At 46.2% G+C, this 18,205-nt stretch overlaps 1 protein-coding gene across 1 annotated transcript in view; it reads right to left on the minus strand.

Annotated features, from left to right (window-relative positions):
* Positions 1 to 11,369: 11,369 nt before the first annotated feature.
* Positions 11,370 to 18,205, minus strand: part of LOC137333992 (host cell factor 1-like) — a 75,981-nt gene continuing 69,145 nt past the window's right edge. The window contains exons 24-26 of the mRNA XM_067998381.1: positions 14,909 to 15,206; positions 13,992 to 14,049; positions 11,370 to 12,710 (exon numbers count right to left, since the gene is read on the minus strand). Of these exons, the coding sequence (XP_067854482.1) occupies positions 12,665 to 12,710; positions 13,992 to 14,049; positions 14,909 to 15,206 (402 nt within the window). The 3' untranslated portion in view covers positions 11,370 to 12,664. The remainder of the gene's footprint in view (positions 12,711 to 13,991; positions 14,050 to 14,908; positions 15,207 to 18,205) is intronic.

Here is an 18,205-nt window from a genome sequence, read left to right on the forward strand (position 1 = left end):
TGTTTGATGGGACAGTGTAGAGGGAGCTTTACTCTGTATCCAACCCTGTACCTGCCCTGGGAGTGTTTGATGGGACAGTGTAGAGGGAGCTTTACTCTGTATCTAACCCGTGCTGTACCTGCCCTGGGAGTGTTTGACAGGGGGAGCTCTGCCACTCCCCAGCACTGGGCTTGATGAGCAAAAAAATTCCCTGAGCAGTTTAATCCCTTGCAGAATCCCTTAAGAACTTGCATTTCTATCACACCTTTCACAACCTCAGTATGTCCCCAAAGTGCTTTACAGCCAATGAAGTACTTTTTTTTTTGGAAATGTGGTCACTGTTGTAATGTAGGAAATACGGCAACCAATTTGCACACAGCAAACTCCCACAAACAGCAATGAAATAACTGACTTTGTGTTAGGTTGGGGTGGTTACGAGCTGGTTTAGGTTAGGTTGGGGTGGTTACGAGCTGGTTTAGGTTAGGTTGGGGTGGTTACGAGCTAGTTTAGGTTAGATTGGAGTGCTGTTCTCCGTGTTGCATATGTACAGGCTGCTCTGTGTGTTAGCCCATGTTCCGCCAGATGGTTCAGTTCGGTACAACATGTGAGAATGAGGCAACTTCCTTCTCTGCTGAGGGCATTACATCATTCTGTTTGCTACTTCCTCATATTTTTCTGGTTTGATTCTTCCTGGTTTTCTCCCCTCCTCTAGCCTCTTTGCACTCAGGTGTTCATGGAACCCCCTCCTCCTGTTAGTAGCTTAATTGTCCACCACCATTCGGATGAGACGTTAAACCGAGTACCCATCTGCCCTCTCAGGTGGATTTAAAAGATCCCACGGCCACTATTCGAAGAAAAGCAGGGGAGTTCTCCCCGGCGTCCTGGGCCAATATTTATCCCTCAACCAACATCACTAAAATACAGATTATCTGATCATTTATCACATTGCTGTTTGTGGGATCTTGCTGTGCCCAAATTGGCTGTTGCGTTTCCTACATTACAACAGTGATTATACATCAAACATATTTAAATGGCTGGAAAGTGCTTTGGGACGTCCCGAGGTCATGAACGACACTATATGAATGCAAGTTGTTTCTTTAAAACTAGTCCAAACTAATGGGATGGAAGTGAAGATGAAGCTTTCACCTCCCTACTCAATGCAGGGATTCACATTTCATCCCCGGTCTGTGCTGAGATGGTCATTTTGAATTGGGGCACTGCAACTGGCCTGGATCAGGGAGAGAAAAAACTGCTCCTGATGGAACAAAAGGGCTGTGTGGGCGTCAGGAGAGGACAGGATAGGGCTGCGCTGTGAAGGCCAGCACGGTCGAACAGCCTATCGACACTCACTGTCTAGGTTCACACTGGGCAGACAGTGCCTGTGGACTCGACTATTCCAGTGCTCTCCTGGCCGGCCTCCCACCTTTCACCTTCCATAAACTTGACCTCATCCAAAACTTTTGCTGCCCGTATCCTAACTCGCACCATGTCCCGTTCACCCATCACCCCCTGTGCTCGCTGACCTACATCGGCTCCCGGTCCAGCAATTCCTCGATTTTAAAATTCTCATCCTCATGTTCAAATCCCTCCATGGCCCTCGCCCCTCCCTATTTCTGTAACCTCCTCCAGCCCCTACAACCCTCCGAGATCTCTGCGTTCCTCCAATTCTTGCCTCTTGCGCATCCCCGATTTTAATCGCTCCACCATTGGCGGCCGTGCCTTCAGCTGCCTGGGCCCTAAGTTCTGGAATTCCCTCCCTAAACCTCTCCGTCCTCTCTCTCCTCCTTTAAGACGCTCCTTAAAACCTACCTCTTTGACCAAGCTTTTGTTAACTGTCCTAATATCTCATATTAATCTCATCCTAATATGTGGCCTGGTGTTAAATTATGTTTGATAACGCTCCTGTGCTCGCCTTGGGATGTTTTACTATGTTCAAGGTGCTATATAAATGCAGGTGGTGGTGGTGGTGGTAAGTAATCAATGCCATCAGGAAAGGAGGGGAGATAGTTGGAATTGTGAGAAACAAATCAGACAGACTGTTTCCGTGTTGTTCCCAGTGCCTGGCATCAGACTGGTGTGAGCACACACCTGGGTACCAGTCGCCCAAGCCACCATCTTGGTTGCGCACTATGTAAATACGCCTGGCGCGACTCACTTGTTATTAAAAGGAGCTGCCTGTGGTCCTGCCGCAGCGCCTTTAACGTAGTGAGACGTCCCAAGGCGCTTCACAGGAGCGATCATCAAACAAGATTTGGCACCCAGCCACATGAGCAGATATTAGGACAGGTGACGAAAAGCTTGGTCAAAGAGGTAGGTTTTAAGGAGCGTCAGTCAGCGAGCACAGGGGGTGTTGGGTGAACGGGACTCGGTGCGAGTTAGGATACGGGCAGCAGAGTTTTGGATGAGCTCAAGTTTATGGAGGGTGAAAAATGGGAGGCCGGCCAGGAGAGTATTGCAATAGTTGAGTCTGGAGGTAACAAAGGCATGGATGAGGGTTTCAGCAGCAGATCAGCTGAGGCAGGAGCGGAGATGGGCGATGTTACGGAGGTGGAAGTAGGGGGTCTTGGTGATGGAGGGGATATGGGGTCGGAAGCTCACTTCAGGGTCAAATGGGTCACCAAGGCTGCGAACGGTCTGTTTCAGCCTCAGACAGTGGCCAGTGAGAGGGATGGAGTCGGTGGCGAGGGAACAGAGTTTGAAGTCAATGGCTTCAGTCTTCTCGATGTTTAGTTGGAGGAAATTTCTGCTCATCCAGTACTGGATGTCGGACAAGCAGTGTGACAAATGACAGCAGAGGGGTTGAGGGAGGTAGTGGTGAGGTAGAGCTGGGATTCGTCAGGGTACCAGCGTGGAACCTGACGTGTTTTCAGATGATGTCGTCGAGGGGCAGCATGTAGTTGAGAAATAGGAGGGGGCCAAGGATAGATCCTTTGGGGGCTCCAGAGGTAACGGTGCAGGAGCGGGAAGTGAAGCCGTTGCAGTTGATTCTCTGGCCACGACTGGATAGATAAGAATAGAACCAGGCCAGCGCAGTCCCACCCAGCTGGACGATGGAGGAGAGGCGTTGGAGGAGGATGGTGTGGTCAACCGTGTCAAAGGCTGCGGACAGGTGGAGAAGGATGAGGAAGGATAGTTCACCATGGTCACAGTCACATAGGATGTCATTTGTGACCTTGATAAGGGCCGTTTCAGTACTGTGCCATGGGCACAGTACTGAAACGGCCCATGGCACAGTACTGATTGGAAGGATTCAAACATGGAGTTAGGGAAAAGATAGACACGGATTTGGGAATCGACAACACATTCGAGGACTTTGGAGAGGAAAAGGAGGTTGGAGATGGAGCGGTAGTTTGCAAGGACAGTGGGGTCAAAGGTGGGTTTTTTGAGGGGGGGAGGGGTGATGACGCCAGATTTGAAGATTAGAAGGAAAGTATTGTGTTTATCCGAAGTTCTGCCATTGACTCAAGTCTCCTCAGATCACGTGAAGATACTTTGAGGATTGTATACAATAACAGCGTTGGTTCTGTTTACTGAGGATGACCTAAGCCTCCCTCTTCCATTGTTGTGCACTGTGGTTAATCAGCTTCTTTTGATACCAATCCATTTTCATTCAACAACAAGACTCTTCGCAGTGGGTAGTACTCTCTCCTCTCTGGGTCAGAAGGTCATGGGATTAAGCCCCACTCCAGGACTTGAGCACATGATCTAGGCTGACATTTCATAAGTCCAAGGTGACATTCTTTGGGTGAGTCGTTAAACCACGGCCCCATCTGCCTGTTCAGTTGGACATTAAAGATCCCATGACAACATTCGAAGCGGAAAAGTTGTCCGAACCAACACCCAAAAAACTGGCTGTTTATCTTGTTGCTGTTTGTGGGACCTATCTGTGAGCACAGTAACTGCACCATTTATTTACATAGCAACAGTGAGTATTTTTTGAAGTAATTCATTGTCATGTGAGGCTGAGGGAGCTGATAAATGGTTATACAAATGCAAGCCTTGCCCTTGAACAGGTGTGAGGAAATCGTTAAGTCTTGGGAGGCACGGTTGCTGAGTAGAGATTTCTTGGTTGTGTGGCGGAGCTAAGTGAGTATTTAATGTAACTGAAATTCTCATCCCAATAAGCTTTGAAACACTTTACCCCTCCGCTCCTGAAGTCTTTGGCTGTCACTGGGCTGTCGTAGAAACATAGAAAATAGGAGCAAGAGTAGGCCATTCGGCCCTTTGGGCCTGCTCCGCCATTCAAAATGATCATGGCTGATAGTCTAACTCAGTACCCTGTTCCCACTTTTTCCCCATATCCCTTGATCCCTTTAGCATTAAGAAATATATCTATCTCTTTCTTGAATACATCTAATGACTTGGCCTCCACTGCCTTCTGTGGTAGAGAATTCCACAGGTTCACCACCCTCTGAGTGAAGAAACTTCTCCTCATCTCTGTTCTAAATGGCATACCCCGTATCCTGAGACTGTGACCCCTGGTTCTGGACTCCCCAGCCATTGGGAACATCCTCCCTGCATCTAGTCTGTCTAGTCCTGTTAGAATTTTATATGTTTTGATGAGATCACCTCTCATTCTTCTAAACTCTAGTGAATATAGGCCTAGTCGACCCAATCTCTCCTCATACGTCAGTCCTGGGATTCCTGCCATCCCAGGAATCCGTCTGGTAAACCTTCGTTACACTCCCTCCATGGCAAGGATATCCTTCCTCAGATAAGGAGACCAAAACTGCACACAATACTCCAGACGTGGTCTCACCAAGGCCCTGTACAACTGCAGTAAGACATCCCTGCTCCTGTACTCAAATCCTCTTGCAATGAAGGCCAACATACCATTCGCCTTCCTAACTGCTTGCTGCATCTGAATGCTCGCTTTCAGCGACTGGTGTACAAGGTCACCCAGGTCTCGTTGCACCTCCCCTTTTCCCAATCTATCACCATTCAGATAATAATCTGTCTTTCTGTTTTCACAACCAAAGTGGATAACCTCACATTTATCCACATTATACTGCATCTGCCATGTTCTTGCCCACTCACCCAACTTGTCTAAATTGCATTGGAGCCTCTTTGCATCCTCCTCACAGCTCACATTCCACCCCAGCTTTGTGTTGTCTGCAAACTTGGAAATGTTACATTCCGTTCCCTCATCCAAATTATTGATATATATTGTGAATAGCTGGGGCCCAAGCACTGATCCCTGCGGTACCCCACTAGTCACTGCCTGCCACCCAGAAAAAGACCCGTTTATTCCTACTCTCTGTTTCCTGTCTGTCAACCAATTCTCAATCCATGCCAGTATATTCCCCCCAATCCCACGTGCTTTAATTTTGCACACTAACCTCTTGTGTGGGACCTTATTAAAAGCCTTCTGAAAATCCAAATACACCACATCCACTGGTTCTCCCCTATCCTACTAGTTACCTCCTCAAAAAACTCCAGTAGATTTGTTTAGCATGATTTCCCTTTCATAAACCTATGCTGACTTTGCCCAATCCCGTCAATGCCTTCCAAGTGTTCTGTTGTCACATCCTTTATAATAGACCCTAGCATTTTCCCCATTACTGATGTTAGGCTAACTGGTCTGTAATTCCCTTTTTTTTCTCTCCCTCCTTTTTTAAATAGTGGGGTTATATTTGCCACCCTCCAATCTGGAGGAGCTGTTCCAGAGTCTATCGAATTTTGGAAAATTACCACCAATGCATCCACTATTTTCAGGGCCGCTTCCTTTAGTACTCTGGGATGTAGATTATCAGGCCCTGGGGATTTGTCAGCCTTTAGCCCCATTAATTTCCCTAGCACTATTATTTTATTAATACTGATTTCCTTCAGTTCCTCCCTCTCACTAGACCCTTGGTTCCCTAACATTTCCGGGAGGTTATTTGTGTCCTCCTTTGTGAAGACAGAACCAAAGTATGTGTTTAATTGTTCTGCCATTTCTTTGTTCCCCATTATAATTTCCCCCATTTCTGACTGTAAGGGACCTACATTTGTCTTCACTAATCTTTTTCTCTTGACATATTTATAGAAGCTTTTACAGTCAGTTTTTGTTATGTCTAGGAATTGCTCCTTTTCCCCCCCAAGTGTCCCATCTTCATCCGTGAGCCAACTGCAGCAGGAGATAACATGACAACCGAGCCTGAAGGTTGGTAAGCTATTTGACTACTGACGGCATCACAGTCCAATCTGAACCAACATCCACCCACTTTCCAGCAGGAGACATCTTATTCCCCCCTTATCCCATGGGCATCAGAGGTCTCTGCTGCAAAAGATAAAACAGAGACAGGCACAGGCAGTCTATTTTTAAAAAAAATTACTGCAGCTTGTTCTTGTAGCCCTTGGTGTTGCTCTGGCTGATCCAGTTAAAGTGCCAGTGTCGGTGGTGGGAAACTACGATGGTGTTGAAGTTCAGGGGCAGATGGCTCAACTTCCTCTTGTTGGAAATGGTCCTTACCTGGCATTTATGTGGCACGAACGTTACCTGCCACTTGTCAGTCCCCACCCTGGATGTAATCGAGGTCCTGCTGTAAGCTGGCTTGGGCTCCGCATTGTAATCAGCAAAAATCCCCACTGCTGAGCTTATAATGGAGGGAAGGTAACCGATAAAGCAACTGAAGATGATTGGGTCGAGGACACTGCCTTGAGGAATGCTTAGCTAAAGGCAAATGGGGGCAGGACATGAGTGTTTAATGCAGTAACAAAACACAAACAGAACATTTAACTTTTGCTTTTCTTCAGCAAGACGTTACTTGCCCTGCAACTCGTCCCAACTGTTAGTTGTTCCCCCATTTGTAAATGCCCCAACCCATACACCGGTCAGTGCTGGGACATGGGTCCATAGGTTGTCAGCTGCTCCACTGGTATCTTGTCCAAGCGACCACTGTGTGAGAGGAGCACTGGCAAGCTATACAACCACGGGGTGTACCAGTCAGCCCACGTGCATCTACACTTACCAACAGCAGCCAGGAGTAGGAACCACTGCCGATTCCATTCCAAGCGAGAGGTTGGCCAGCAAGCGTACAGACCATTCCAGCGTTGGGGAGGCAAGCAATGCTCTTTGTTCAGTATCTCTCTTCCCCATCCATGCAGGACCTGTGTTTCACTGCTCTTCTGGACTAACTCCCACTTGTACTAAAATAAGCTGTCAGAAAGACAAATCATGGATGTGAGCTGGGAACAGGATTGGGCTGTGTTGCAGTGAACACCATGGTTGAATAGCACACCACCACTAATGTATGGATCAGAGAAGAGGCAGCCCAAAGCTACAACGTGGAAGAGGCGATGTCCTACGATGATTGTTTTCGAGCAATTATCAGGACATCACGGGGTACAGAAAGGAAGATGAACATCGGATTGCCAACCTAGTCGCACTGCATATCATCTTTGTGAGACGCAGTTTATTCTTTTTGTTCAATTCTCTTTTTTGAAGTGTGATAAAGGAGCAGCAGCCCCTCAGTAGAATGACCATATATCACGCATGAGCTCAGACCCAGTGTAGGTAGACTATTCTACTGTGGGAGGCATCACGCAAGCCCAGGCAGAGGTCTGTTCTCTCACACTTTGCAACAAAAGATCATCAACGTAATATACAAAAGGACTCTGGTTGACTTTTCTCTAAGCCAAGGCCAACTGTAACCCATCCAACTGCTATGCTGGCTGAAATCAGCCATCTTAATGCAGAGGATCAGTCGCACCAAGTCCCGTTCACCCATCACCCCATGCTTACTGACCTACACTGGCTCCATTCTGGCAATGCCTTGAATTTAAAATTCTCATCCGTGTATTCAAATCCCTCACTTGCCTCGCCTCTCCCTATCATTGTAACCTTCCCTAGCCCAACAACCAGAGATCTCTACGCTCCTTCAATTCTGGCCTCTTATGCATTCTCCATCCCACCCCCCCCCCCCACCCACCAAATTCCATCGCTCCACCATTGGCGGCCGTGCCTTCAGCTGCCTGGGCCCTAAGCTCTGGACTTCCCTCCCTAAACCTCTCCGCCTCTCTCTCTCTCTCCTCCTTTAAGACGCTCCTTAAAACCCACCTCTTTGACCAAGCTTTTGGTCACCTGTCCCAATATCTCCTTACGTGGCTTAGTGTCAATTTTTGTCTGATTTATACTCCTGCGAAGCGTTTCACTATGTTAAAAAGGTGCTAAACAAATGCAAGTTGTTGTTGCTGGAATTAACTTGGGACCCGCTTGCTTACAGAGAATGGCCGTGCCCAGAGTATGACATTTCGCTGGATGGATGTTTACTTCAGGCATCATTGTGGGGGGGGGGGGTAGAAGAAGCCTGGACAACTGAAAATTCATATAGAAGTAAAGCAAGAAGAGAATTAAGATTAACATTTCAGGGAAACAACCAAAAGGAAAAAAAAAAACCAGATTTATTCAAAAAAGGTTTTATTCAAAAAAAGCACAAAAAAGGTAGCAAAATGATTTATAATTTGACTTTTCTACAATGGACAATGTTTTTTCTGTGTTTTTCCTTTAAATCCAAAAAAATATAAATTCATTACAACTGGTGAAAGCAGCAGAGAAGGACATATAAATGGTACCAACTTCACAGCATGGGGGAAAACACAGCTACATACAGAATTCAGGGTGAGAGAAAGAGGGAAATATCTTCTTCCGGAGAGCAAATTCTAAACTACCTGTATTTCCCTCCCCACGCCCGCCCATTTTAAACATGTAAAAACTATACAAAACCCTTTTGTTTAAAAAAAAACACATTAGCACATTTCCTATCCAAGCTGTACACAATATTACAAAATGACTGGCGCCAAACTCAGGCCTTTTTGCATCATTTAAAGACAAGACATACCCTGTACAGAGATAACAGCTCTCCCCAGATAACCAAAAAAACCCTCCAACTTCACTGGCTTGCCTGTCAAAAGGAGCGACAAACCATGGGCTATTTTCTGAAAGCTTATGCAAAAGGCTTCTGGCGTTTGACCTGGGGAGCATGCCCTTTGAATTCCCGTGACAGTTAAGTAGAACTGATCCAGGAAGAAGGGAAAAAAAAACTTAAGTGTATGTACAATTTCTGAAGTTATGAAATCCAGATAGACACCTCCTACATATGTAAATCTTGAGAAAAAGGGGATTAAAAACAGCAGGAGGATCAGTATTTTTCCTCCTCCCAGTTCTTCTTGAAAAACTATATATTTTATTAAAAAAGAAAAGTAGGCTACCAATTATTATATTTTTTAAAAAATCATTAAGTTTTCCACACACTGACAAAACAAAACCAGGGTGATTGTTATGCTGTCTGTGTCGGAGAGGCTGTTTGAAATATCTCACTGGATAAAACGAGTGTGGTTTATGTGCGACTGACAATAGGATTGCAATGTCACCCCACTGTCCGGACTCATCCTGGCTGTTGGAATAGAATTTCTGATCATTGAAGAAAAAAACCCCCACACAAATATAAAAACTGGGTCTCAGCCCTTATTCCTGCAGCAGCCCAGATGTTTGACATGTTGGGTTTGGCTGCAGCAATTATTTTTGATAGGTTTTGTCCAAAGCAAAGTGTTTTCTTTCAGAGCAGAAAGGAGGTCGTCATTACATTTTCACAGGGAACAGTAGTAGTTTTGAAAAATCCACATGGCAAATATATAGTTTGAATCAGAAGTTAAACGTAGCCTACGAATAAATTGAGATGCACAGTGCAGTGCCCAGGATTTCGGTAAAGTAATAGGTAGGTGAAATTTTCATACTCTGCCCACTCAAAACTAAAAAATCAACCAGCTCAATCATAGATATTGTTCTTCCAAACTTGGTGTGTCTGGAGAGAACGGGTTGGATCCATATAACACTGGGGTACAGTACTGGTGGGTGCAGGTCTGGCACTAACACTGGGGTACAGCCAGCGACGCCCATATCCCATGAACGAATAAAAAAAAGTACTGGTGGGTACAGGTCTGGCACTAACACTGGGATACAGTACTGGTGGGTACAGGTCTGGCACTGTATAACACTGGGGTACAGTTCTATAACTGTATAACACTGGGGTACAGTACTGATGGTACAGTTCTGTAACTGTATAACACTGGGGTACAGTAAAAGTCGGTACAGGTCCATCAGAGGTTGGGAACAGTTTGAGGGAATGAATAAAGAGCATCACACAAGTGCATTGGTATATCAATGCATAGCGCATTTTCATGTAATATATTGGTACCAACACGTCAAAGAAATCCCAGGGACAACACTGCAAGACATTGGTCAGGAAAGAACAACTGCACAGCTTCCAACACGTCAACAAAATTATTTTCGGGAAATAAAAGTGACAGTTAGTGCTCTGCTATTAGCAGGAAGTGAGTGCAAGATTCCGCGTGTTCGGCTGTTGAAAGGCGAGGCAGAAAATTAGCTTAAAAAGCGCCCCCAAATTCTCTCTTGGCACCCCCAACGTGGTTTCATAGACATTTGCTGCCCCCAGTGGCTATTCTGCATGTGAGCGCTTTGGCCCATCACTAAGGGCATCGTAGCAGAACCCAATCTGGTCCCTACCCGACACCCGCAGGAGTCACTGGGCAGCGATCAGCAAGGCTGGCCGACTTTCCCCACCCCTCCATAGCTCGGGGACCCTGCGACCCACCCCCGACTGATGCCCAGTTGGTTGCACTCACCTCAGCAGTTGAACCTGGGACCTGCCTGCTTGACTCGGTACTACTACAGGCTGCGTGACTACTCATCCAACCACTCTGTGGGAGCTTTCCTGGTTGTTACCCACTGACTCCTTAAGAAGTTTCCAAAAAACAGGGACGGTGATCACAGGGCTCTGTGCTCACGACAAACCCCTACATGTAGAACACAAGGCCGGGCACCGATCAGAGCTGGGGCACGCCCGACCACGCCCAGTTGATGCGAGCTGATTCAGCTGCACGCTCCTTTCGCTGTTCACACAGATACCGTTCCAACCCATTTTTTTTTGTTGCATGCCCACAGGGCTGTGTAAAGGAGTAATGTTTCTTCTCTTTCTCCTCTTCCCCCCCACCCCCCCCCCCCACCCCCACCCCAATACCCTTCCAAAATCTGGGCACCCTCCTATCCCACTCTCTAGCATTCAACTCAATCTTCTGCCTTGCGTATCATGATCCAGTTACAGCTGCGGGAGGGGTGGAGAGTAACTGGAACACTCGATATCCTGAACAGGAAGAGAGGGATTGGGCAAGGACTGAGAATAGCATCAGAGATGGTTCCACACTCACACACACCATGTTTTTGAGAGACAATTTGAGATGGTGAAATTATTCCATTTAGAATAAGAACTTGTCTCCTCCTAACACAAGGACTGCACACCCCGTCACCCCACCCCCCCCCACTCCGGACAGACAGCGAGAAAGCCTTTTGTGAGAAATCAGTGTCTCTCTCCCCCACCCCCCCCCCCAACCCCAGCTTTAAAGGATACATTTCTACTGTCCGAGCAAACAGGTCCCATGAGCCTTTTCACAGACTAGTATTACCCAGTGGAATAACCAGGTACTTTGCCTCCCGCTCGCTCAACATGCAGCTAAACAGCTGCCTCAGACACTCAAACTATACAGAAGATTAGAAACCTGCATTAAAAAGCTGCGTTTTGCTTTTTTCCCCCCTCTACAAAACGTTCAGTTCCTGCCACTGATACACACCATGTCAGAATTCACTATTTCTAGTCAACAAATTAAACCCCCTACCTCCCCCCATCTAATATAAAACCTGAACTCATTCTAAAACATTTACACAGTTGTGCACTATTCCTGACTAGCAGCAAACGCTGCACTTTTCTTGTGTAAATCCGTGACAAAATGGCACGATGCTTGTGGACCAAAACTACAAGGGGGAAAAGGGCACGAGTGTTGCTTCAGTTGTCTCCTGCTTAACTGTAAGACGTTAGAGGGGGGGAAAGTAGTGCTCAGATTAGACAAAGGAACTTTTCAGCTCAGGATTCAAGGGCACAATTTTCCCCAATGATGTGGGGAGGGGAGAGGGGAGAAAAAAAAAGGAACCCAGTTCCTCAGAGAAGGACAAAAGCTAGCAACCTTTCAATAGTTTGCAACTGTCCACGGGAAGGAGGACATTTGGAGTTCCAAGTGATGCTTCCCTTATTAGAGACTGCCACATGGTCGATAACACGGTGCGTGTTTTCTGGCCTCGAGATGTGCATGTTGTCAAAGCAAAATGAGTTGAGAGACAGGAGTCATGTCACAACAGTCATGTGATGTGCAGAAAGAGTCTGTTCATCACTACTTTGAAAATGTGGCTCTTGGAGGAGGAGGAGGAAGAACTAGAGAGGAAGGAGCAAAGAAAAAAGTTCCTACTCTGATGAGAAATACCAGTATAAATTGTTTGGCGAATTGGATCATTTGGCAGGTAAATGCACTTCAATACAACAGGGTGCCTTTCCTTCAAATAATACCATCAGTTCACTGTAGGTACTTTCAAAATGAGATTCTGTCCTCTTAAATGAACAGTAACAAAAGGACTATTTTTCTGAAGCAAAATCCTCCTTTGTATGTTTGTTTCCTAAACAACGGATGCAAAAGAATTTGAGCAAACAGCTTTTTGTTTTTGTGAGCTCAAACAGCTTACAACGCACGAAGCTGACTGTTGTCCGGTAGGTATGCTGATGTACCAAGGTGGATTGTAAACCAAGTCCAGTTCTTACTCATTTCAAATAAAAAAGGCGACAGTTCACATTGCATGTGGGAATTAGGACCCATCTGCCTTGGGCTTCTTGTTCAGGCTTAATAGCTTGCTGTTCATGGTGAGAGCCAAAGAGAGAAAACAAGTGTTAAATCTTGTGAAAAGATCATGACATTTATGCCCCCCTTAAACAGCAGCAGAGGTGCTACCCAATGGGTCAGAAATTAAACCCCTCAAGATTTGGCCCATTTGACCTCATCCTTCCAGAACAGCAACCCAACAGATCTTCTCATTGCAGAATCCTGCTGTCTCCTATATCAGCATATATACTCTGGTTTCAACCATTCTTGCTGGTAACCTGTTCGCAAGACAGAATAGATCTGACGGAACAGGTCACTAATGCCACTGGTATGTGCTGGGTTAGCTGATCTCGGGCGTGGCAACAGTAGGGTGACTATAACTGGCGTCAGAACAGGAGAGGAAGAGGGCAAAATAAATTCAGCTACGGCCTCCTGCTCCTGTTGGCTATCCAGAACCCCCTTCTGGATAGCATCAAGGCTTGGCTGTGATTCTCTCCACAACTAAATAGCCTGTAGACACTTAGCATCAAGAATAAGGCCTGTAGAAAGGCAATTTGGGTGACAGACCAGAGGGAACTTTTATTCAGCAAGAGGGGAAGTGGGTGGTGTGACTGGTTAATATGTTATCCTTGGGTGCCACTGATTGCATTTGATTCCAGCCCAGGAACAGGCTGTTCAGTCCATCAAGCTATTTTGTTAGCCATGGCAGCTCTATCTTTTTCATTCCTCTACACTGTCCCATTAAACACTCCCAGGGCAGGTATAGCACGGGTTAGATACAGAGTAAAGCTCCCTCTATACTGTATCTAACCCGTGCTGAACCTGCCCTGAAAGTTTTTGATGGCGCAGTGTAGAGGAAGCTTTACTCTACACTCTATACTCGTGCCATACCTGCCCTGCCCTGGGAGTAAAGCTGCCTCATCAAAAACGTTCAGGGCAGATCTAGCACAGATTTGATACAAAGTAAAGCTCCCTCTAAGCTGTCTTATCAATTTGCCTTAGCCCTGATCTCAGAAGAGTGCCCCCTCCAGCATCATGTCTTTTCTCTATGTCCATTACTTCCATCTCCCAATGCCTCAATATGACTTGAGACTATAGTCTTCTGGGGAAATATATTTCACATTCTTACAGCTCTTCATGTGAAGTAGTTTTTCCAGGATTCATTTTAACTGGCTTAGCTTGAATTCTAAGATTGTGTCCCTTTGTTCTGACTGCTCCTATGATAGGAAAGTGTAGTTCTTTATCCTCTATCTGGGAACTGCCAGGGAAAAATGAGCCTGAATGGAAGCAGTCCCACAACACAAAATACTCACTCGTCGGGGGATGCAACAGGACGCTTGGCTGCAGGCCTTGCCCCATCTTTGCTGGCATCTAGAAAACAAAACAGAAACTTTATACATCACACTTTTTAAAATACCCTTCTCCCACAACCCAATTTTAAGTGTCAGCCATGGCTCAGTGGTAGCATTCTCGCCTCTGAGTCAGAAGGTTGTGGGTTCAAGTCCCACTTGAGCACATAATCTAGGTGGACACTCCAGTGTCGATACCGAGGGAGTGCTGCACTATCTGAGGTGCCGTCCTATGAATGAGACGTTAAACTGAGGCCCCGCCCGTAGGAGGGAGCCATTCAGCCCTGAACCTTTTCCACCGTTCTATTAGATTGTTGGGGACCTGTATTTTAACTCCACTTATCCACCCAGTCTCCATATCCCTGGACACCCTTACCTAACAAAAATCTATCAATCTCAGTCTTGCATAAGAATATCCAACATATTCTGATGCTGTAGCCTCTGGGTCATTCATAGAATCAGAACGATATAGGACAGGAGGCTATTCGGCCCATCGTACCTGCTCTTTGAAAGAGCTATTCAATTCTTTCCCCAAAGCCCTGCAAATTTTTCCTTTCCAAGTATATATCCAATTCCCTTTTGAAAGTCACTATTGAAGGCAGTGCAGTCCAGATCATAATTCGCTGCATAGAAAAATTTAATATCTCGCCGCTGGTTCTTTTGCCAATTACCTTAAATCTATGCCCTCTGGCCACTGACCCTCCTGCCAGTGAAAACAGCAGCCGTCTCAACTTGTCCTGCCACCGTCAAAGATTTTGTGTACGCACACCCCAGGTCTCTATGTTCTTGCACCCTCTTCAAAATTGTACCATTCCTGCTTACACAAGCCAATGGATCCTCCCTTCCTCTCATGTACAAGAATATGAAACATTCCAGCTCACCTTGAAGCCACCTGACCTGGGTGGCTGGCCCGTAGCCTTTCTCGTTCTTGGCCGCTATCCTAAAGATTATTGCAGGCTTTGTGGTTGTATCGATATGTGCATTTGCTAGGTTGGTTGAAGACACGAGACAGCTGGGAACTGGCCCACAGTAAACACGGACAAAGAGCAGATGGGAAGTCCCCGCGGGTTTGGGATCTGTTGCCTGCGACCCTGGAAGTGCCAGATACACGGAGTACTCGATGATGTTCCCGGAGGTGACGGCAGGAGGCTCCCAAGAGAGCTGAGCCCCTTCAGCGACCTACAAGATAAAATGTACCTGAATTTATCAATCCTGTTAAATTAAAGTTTGAAACACGCTTTCTAAACCCTCAACACAACACAAAGCACTACAGCAGAATCTGGTTATTAGGGGTCAGTTTGGCCCAGAGCCCAATCGATCACTTTAACCAACTGATCAGTACACGCGATTCACCATGTCTACTATACTGCTAACTGATGCTTTGAACAATAATTAATAAGTTGCTCAACTTCTTGTTGCCAATACATTACTCAGAACGCTAGAGCTCTTTAACTCACGGTACGAGCAGTGACCAAATGGAGCTCTGTGCACTGAGCCTTGGCGCAGTGGTGGCACTACGTCGATTCAGAAGATTGCGGGCTCAAGCCCCACTCCAGAGATTTAAGCACATATCTAGGCAAGCACTTCGGTGCAGTACTGAGGGAGTGCTACACTGTCTGAGGCGGTTGCGGGGTGGAGGTGCTCTCTCTCGATTGGGACATTAAACCAAGGCCCTGACTGCCTGTTCAGGTGCATACAAGAGATCCCATGGCACTATTCAAATAGCAGAGGCGTTCATTTACCGCTCAACCAACGCCACATAGATTAACAGGTCATTCCCCTCATTGCTTGCAGGACCCTGCGGTGCGTAAATTGGTTGCTGCATTTGCCAACAAAACAACGGCTACACTTCAAAAGTAATTAATTGGCTACAAAGCGCTTTGGAATGTCATGAGGTTGTGAAAGGCGATATATAAATGCAAGTTCTTTCATTTTTAGTGGATTCAATGTTTTAAATATCAACTTCTGCTGGCTTCAAATTGTTCACTAAACATCATATAATCTGAAAAATTTGTATGGATGACAAGGCGGCAAGGAAATGATAACACTTCTGATGTAAAGCAGAGTGTACAGTTCGCACTATGTTCATTGGATCTCTCTTGGTTTAGTAAACACTCAGCAACAACGGGCCCGGGGTTGGGTCGAGTGGTCAAGTGAAAAGAAGAAACACCGTATTAGTGGATCTCAGCCAGACGGTAGCTGGACACCAAAACTTGCCTCAAGGGCTCTGGGTTTGGGAGGGGGAGGAGTAGAGCAAATCTCAGTCAGGGCTCCCATTCCTGATCCAACATCCTTTCCTAGAAGTGCAAACGATGATGTCAGGCGAGGACAAGATTGGGTTCAGTTGTGAGGCTTCCCAGTTAAATAACTCGCGGGCTAGGCTCACACATGAAAAATGGCTACAGGTGGGTGATATGCACCGAGGGACTTGTATCATAGCAAGGTGGCAGCACTTTCGGGAAAGGTGGGGAGAAAATAGGCAATGGAAGGGTAAAAGGCGGAAGTAAACCATACAGGCGCTCGGTCGCATTTCAAAGTGTAGATGTTTTCATTATCTACTAGCAGATCTCCCATGGCATTGCACATGCTAAGTTGGATGACACATTTACTATGACAGGAATGCTTTCCGATGTAATGTTGTAACCTACTGCTAAGGTAGAGCTGTGTTCGAGCTCCACCTTTGGTGTCAGGCCATAAAATGTGAGTGCTGTTTGCAGATTAGAAGGTGCTTGCAAATTTCCACTAAGTGAGGTCTCTATTTGACATTTGGAAGTTTGAAGAATACATAAATGTCATAAATAATAGATTTCAGAGATGTGGCTGGTCGCTTTCAATTTAGATAGCGTGCAGAAGAGATTTACTAGAATGGTGCCAGGGATGAGGGACTTCAGTTATGTGGAGAGACTGGAGAAGCTGGGATGGTTCTCCTTAGAACAGAGAAGGTTAAGAGGAGTTTTGATAGAGGCGTTCAAAATCATGAAGGATTTTGATAGAGTAAATAAGGAGAAACTGTTTCCAGTGGCAGAAGGGTCGGTAACCAGAGGACACAGATTTAAGGTGATCGGCAAAAGAGCCAGAGGTGACATGAGGAAACATTTTTTTTTTTAAACACAGCATGCTGTAATGATCTGGAATGCACTGCCTGAAAGGGTGGTGGAAGCAGATTCAATAGTCACTTTCAATAGGAAATTGGATAAAATTTTAAAAAATTTATTAATTCATGGGATGTGGGCGTTGCTGGCGAGGCCAGCACTTATTGCCCATTCGTTTTTGCCCATGAGAAGGTGGTGGTGAGCCGTCTTGTTGAAATGCTGCAGTCCGTGTGGTGAAGGTTCTCCCACTGTGCTGTTAGGAAGGGAGTTCCAGGATTTTGACCCAGCGACAGTGAAGGAACGGCGATATATTTCCAAATCAGGATGGTGGGAGACTTGGAGGGGAATGTGCAGGTGGTGTTGTTCCCATTTGCCTGCTGCCCTTGTCCTTCTAGGTGGTAGAGGTCACAGGTTTGGGAGGTGCTGTCGAAGGGAAACAATTTACAGGGCTATGGGGAAAGAGCAGGGAAATGACTAATTGGATTTTTAAAAAAAACAGCACAGGAGGCCGCCACTTGGCCCTTCAAACCCATGCCGGCTCTCTGCAAGACCAATCCAGCTAGTCCCACTCCCCCCTCCTTTCCCTGCAGCCCTGCAATTTTTTTCCCTTCAAGTACTTATCCAATTCCCTTTTGAATGCCACAACTGAATCTGCCTCCACCACCCCCTTGGGCAGTGCATTCCAGATCCTAACCACTTGCTGTGTAAAAAAGTTTTTCCTCATGTTGCCTTTGGTTCTCTTGCCAATTACCTTAAATCTATGTCCTCTGGTTCTTGATCCTTCCACCAATGGGAACAGTTTCTCTCTATCTACTCTGTCTAGACCCTTCATGATTTTGGACACCTGTATCAAATCTCCTCTCAACCTTCTCTGCTCCAAGGAGAGCAACCCCAGCTTCTCCAGTCTATCCACATAACTGAAGTCCTTCATCCCTGGAACCATTCTAGTAAATCTTTTCTGTACCCTTTCTAAGGCCTTCATGTCCTTCCTAAAGTGCGGTGCCCAGAATTGGACACAATACTCCAGTTGCAGCTGAACCAGTGTTTTATAAAAGGTTCACAATAACTTCCTTGCTTTTGTACTCT

The sequence above is a fragment of the Heptranchias perlo genome, chromosome 17, assembly GCF_035084215.1.
Source record: "Heptranchias perlo isolate sHepPer1 chromosome 17, sHepPer1.hap1, whole genome shotgun sequence".
NCBI lineage: Eukaryota > Metazoa > Chordata > Chondrichthyes > Hexanchiformes > Hexanchidae > Heptranchias > Heptranchias perlo.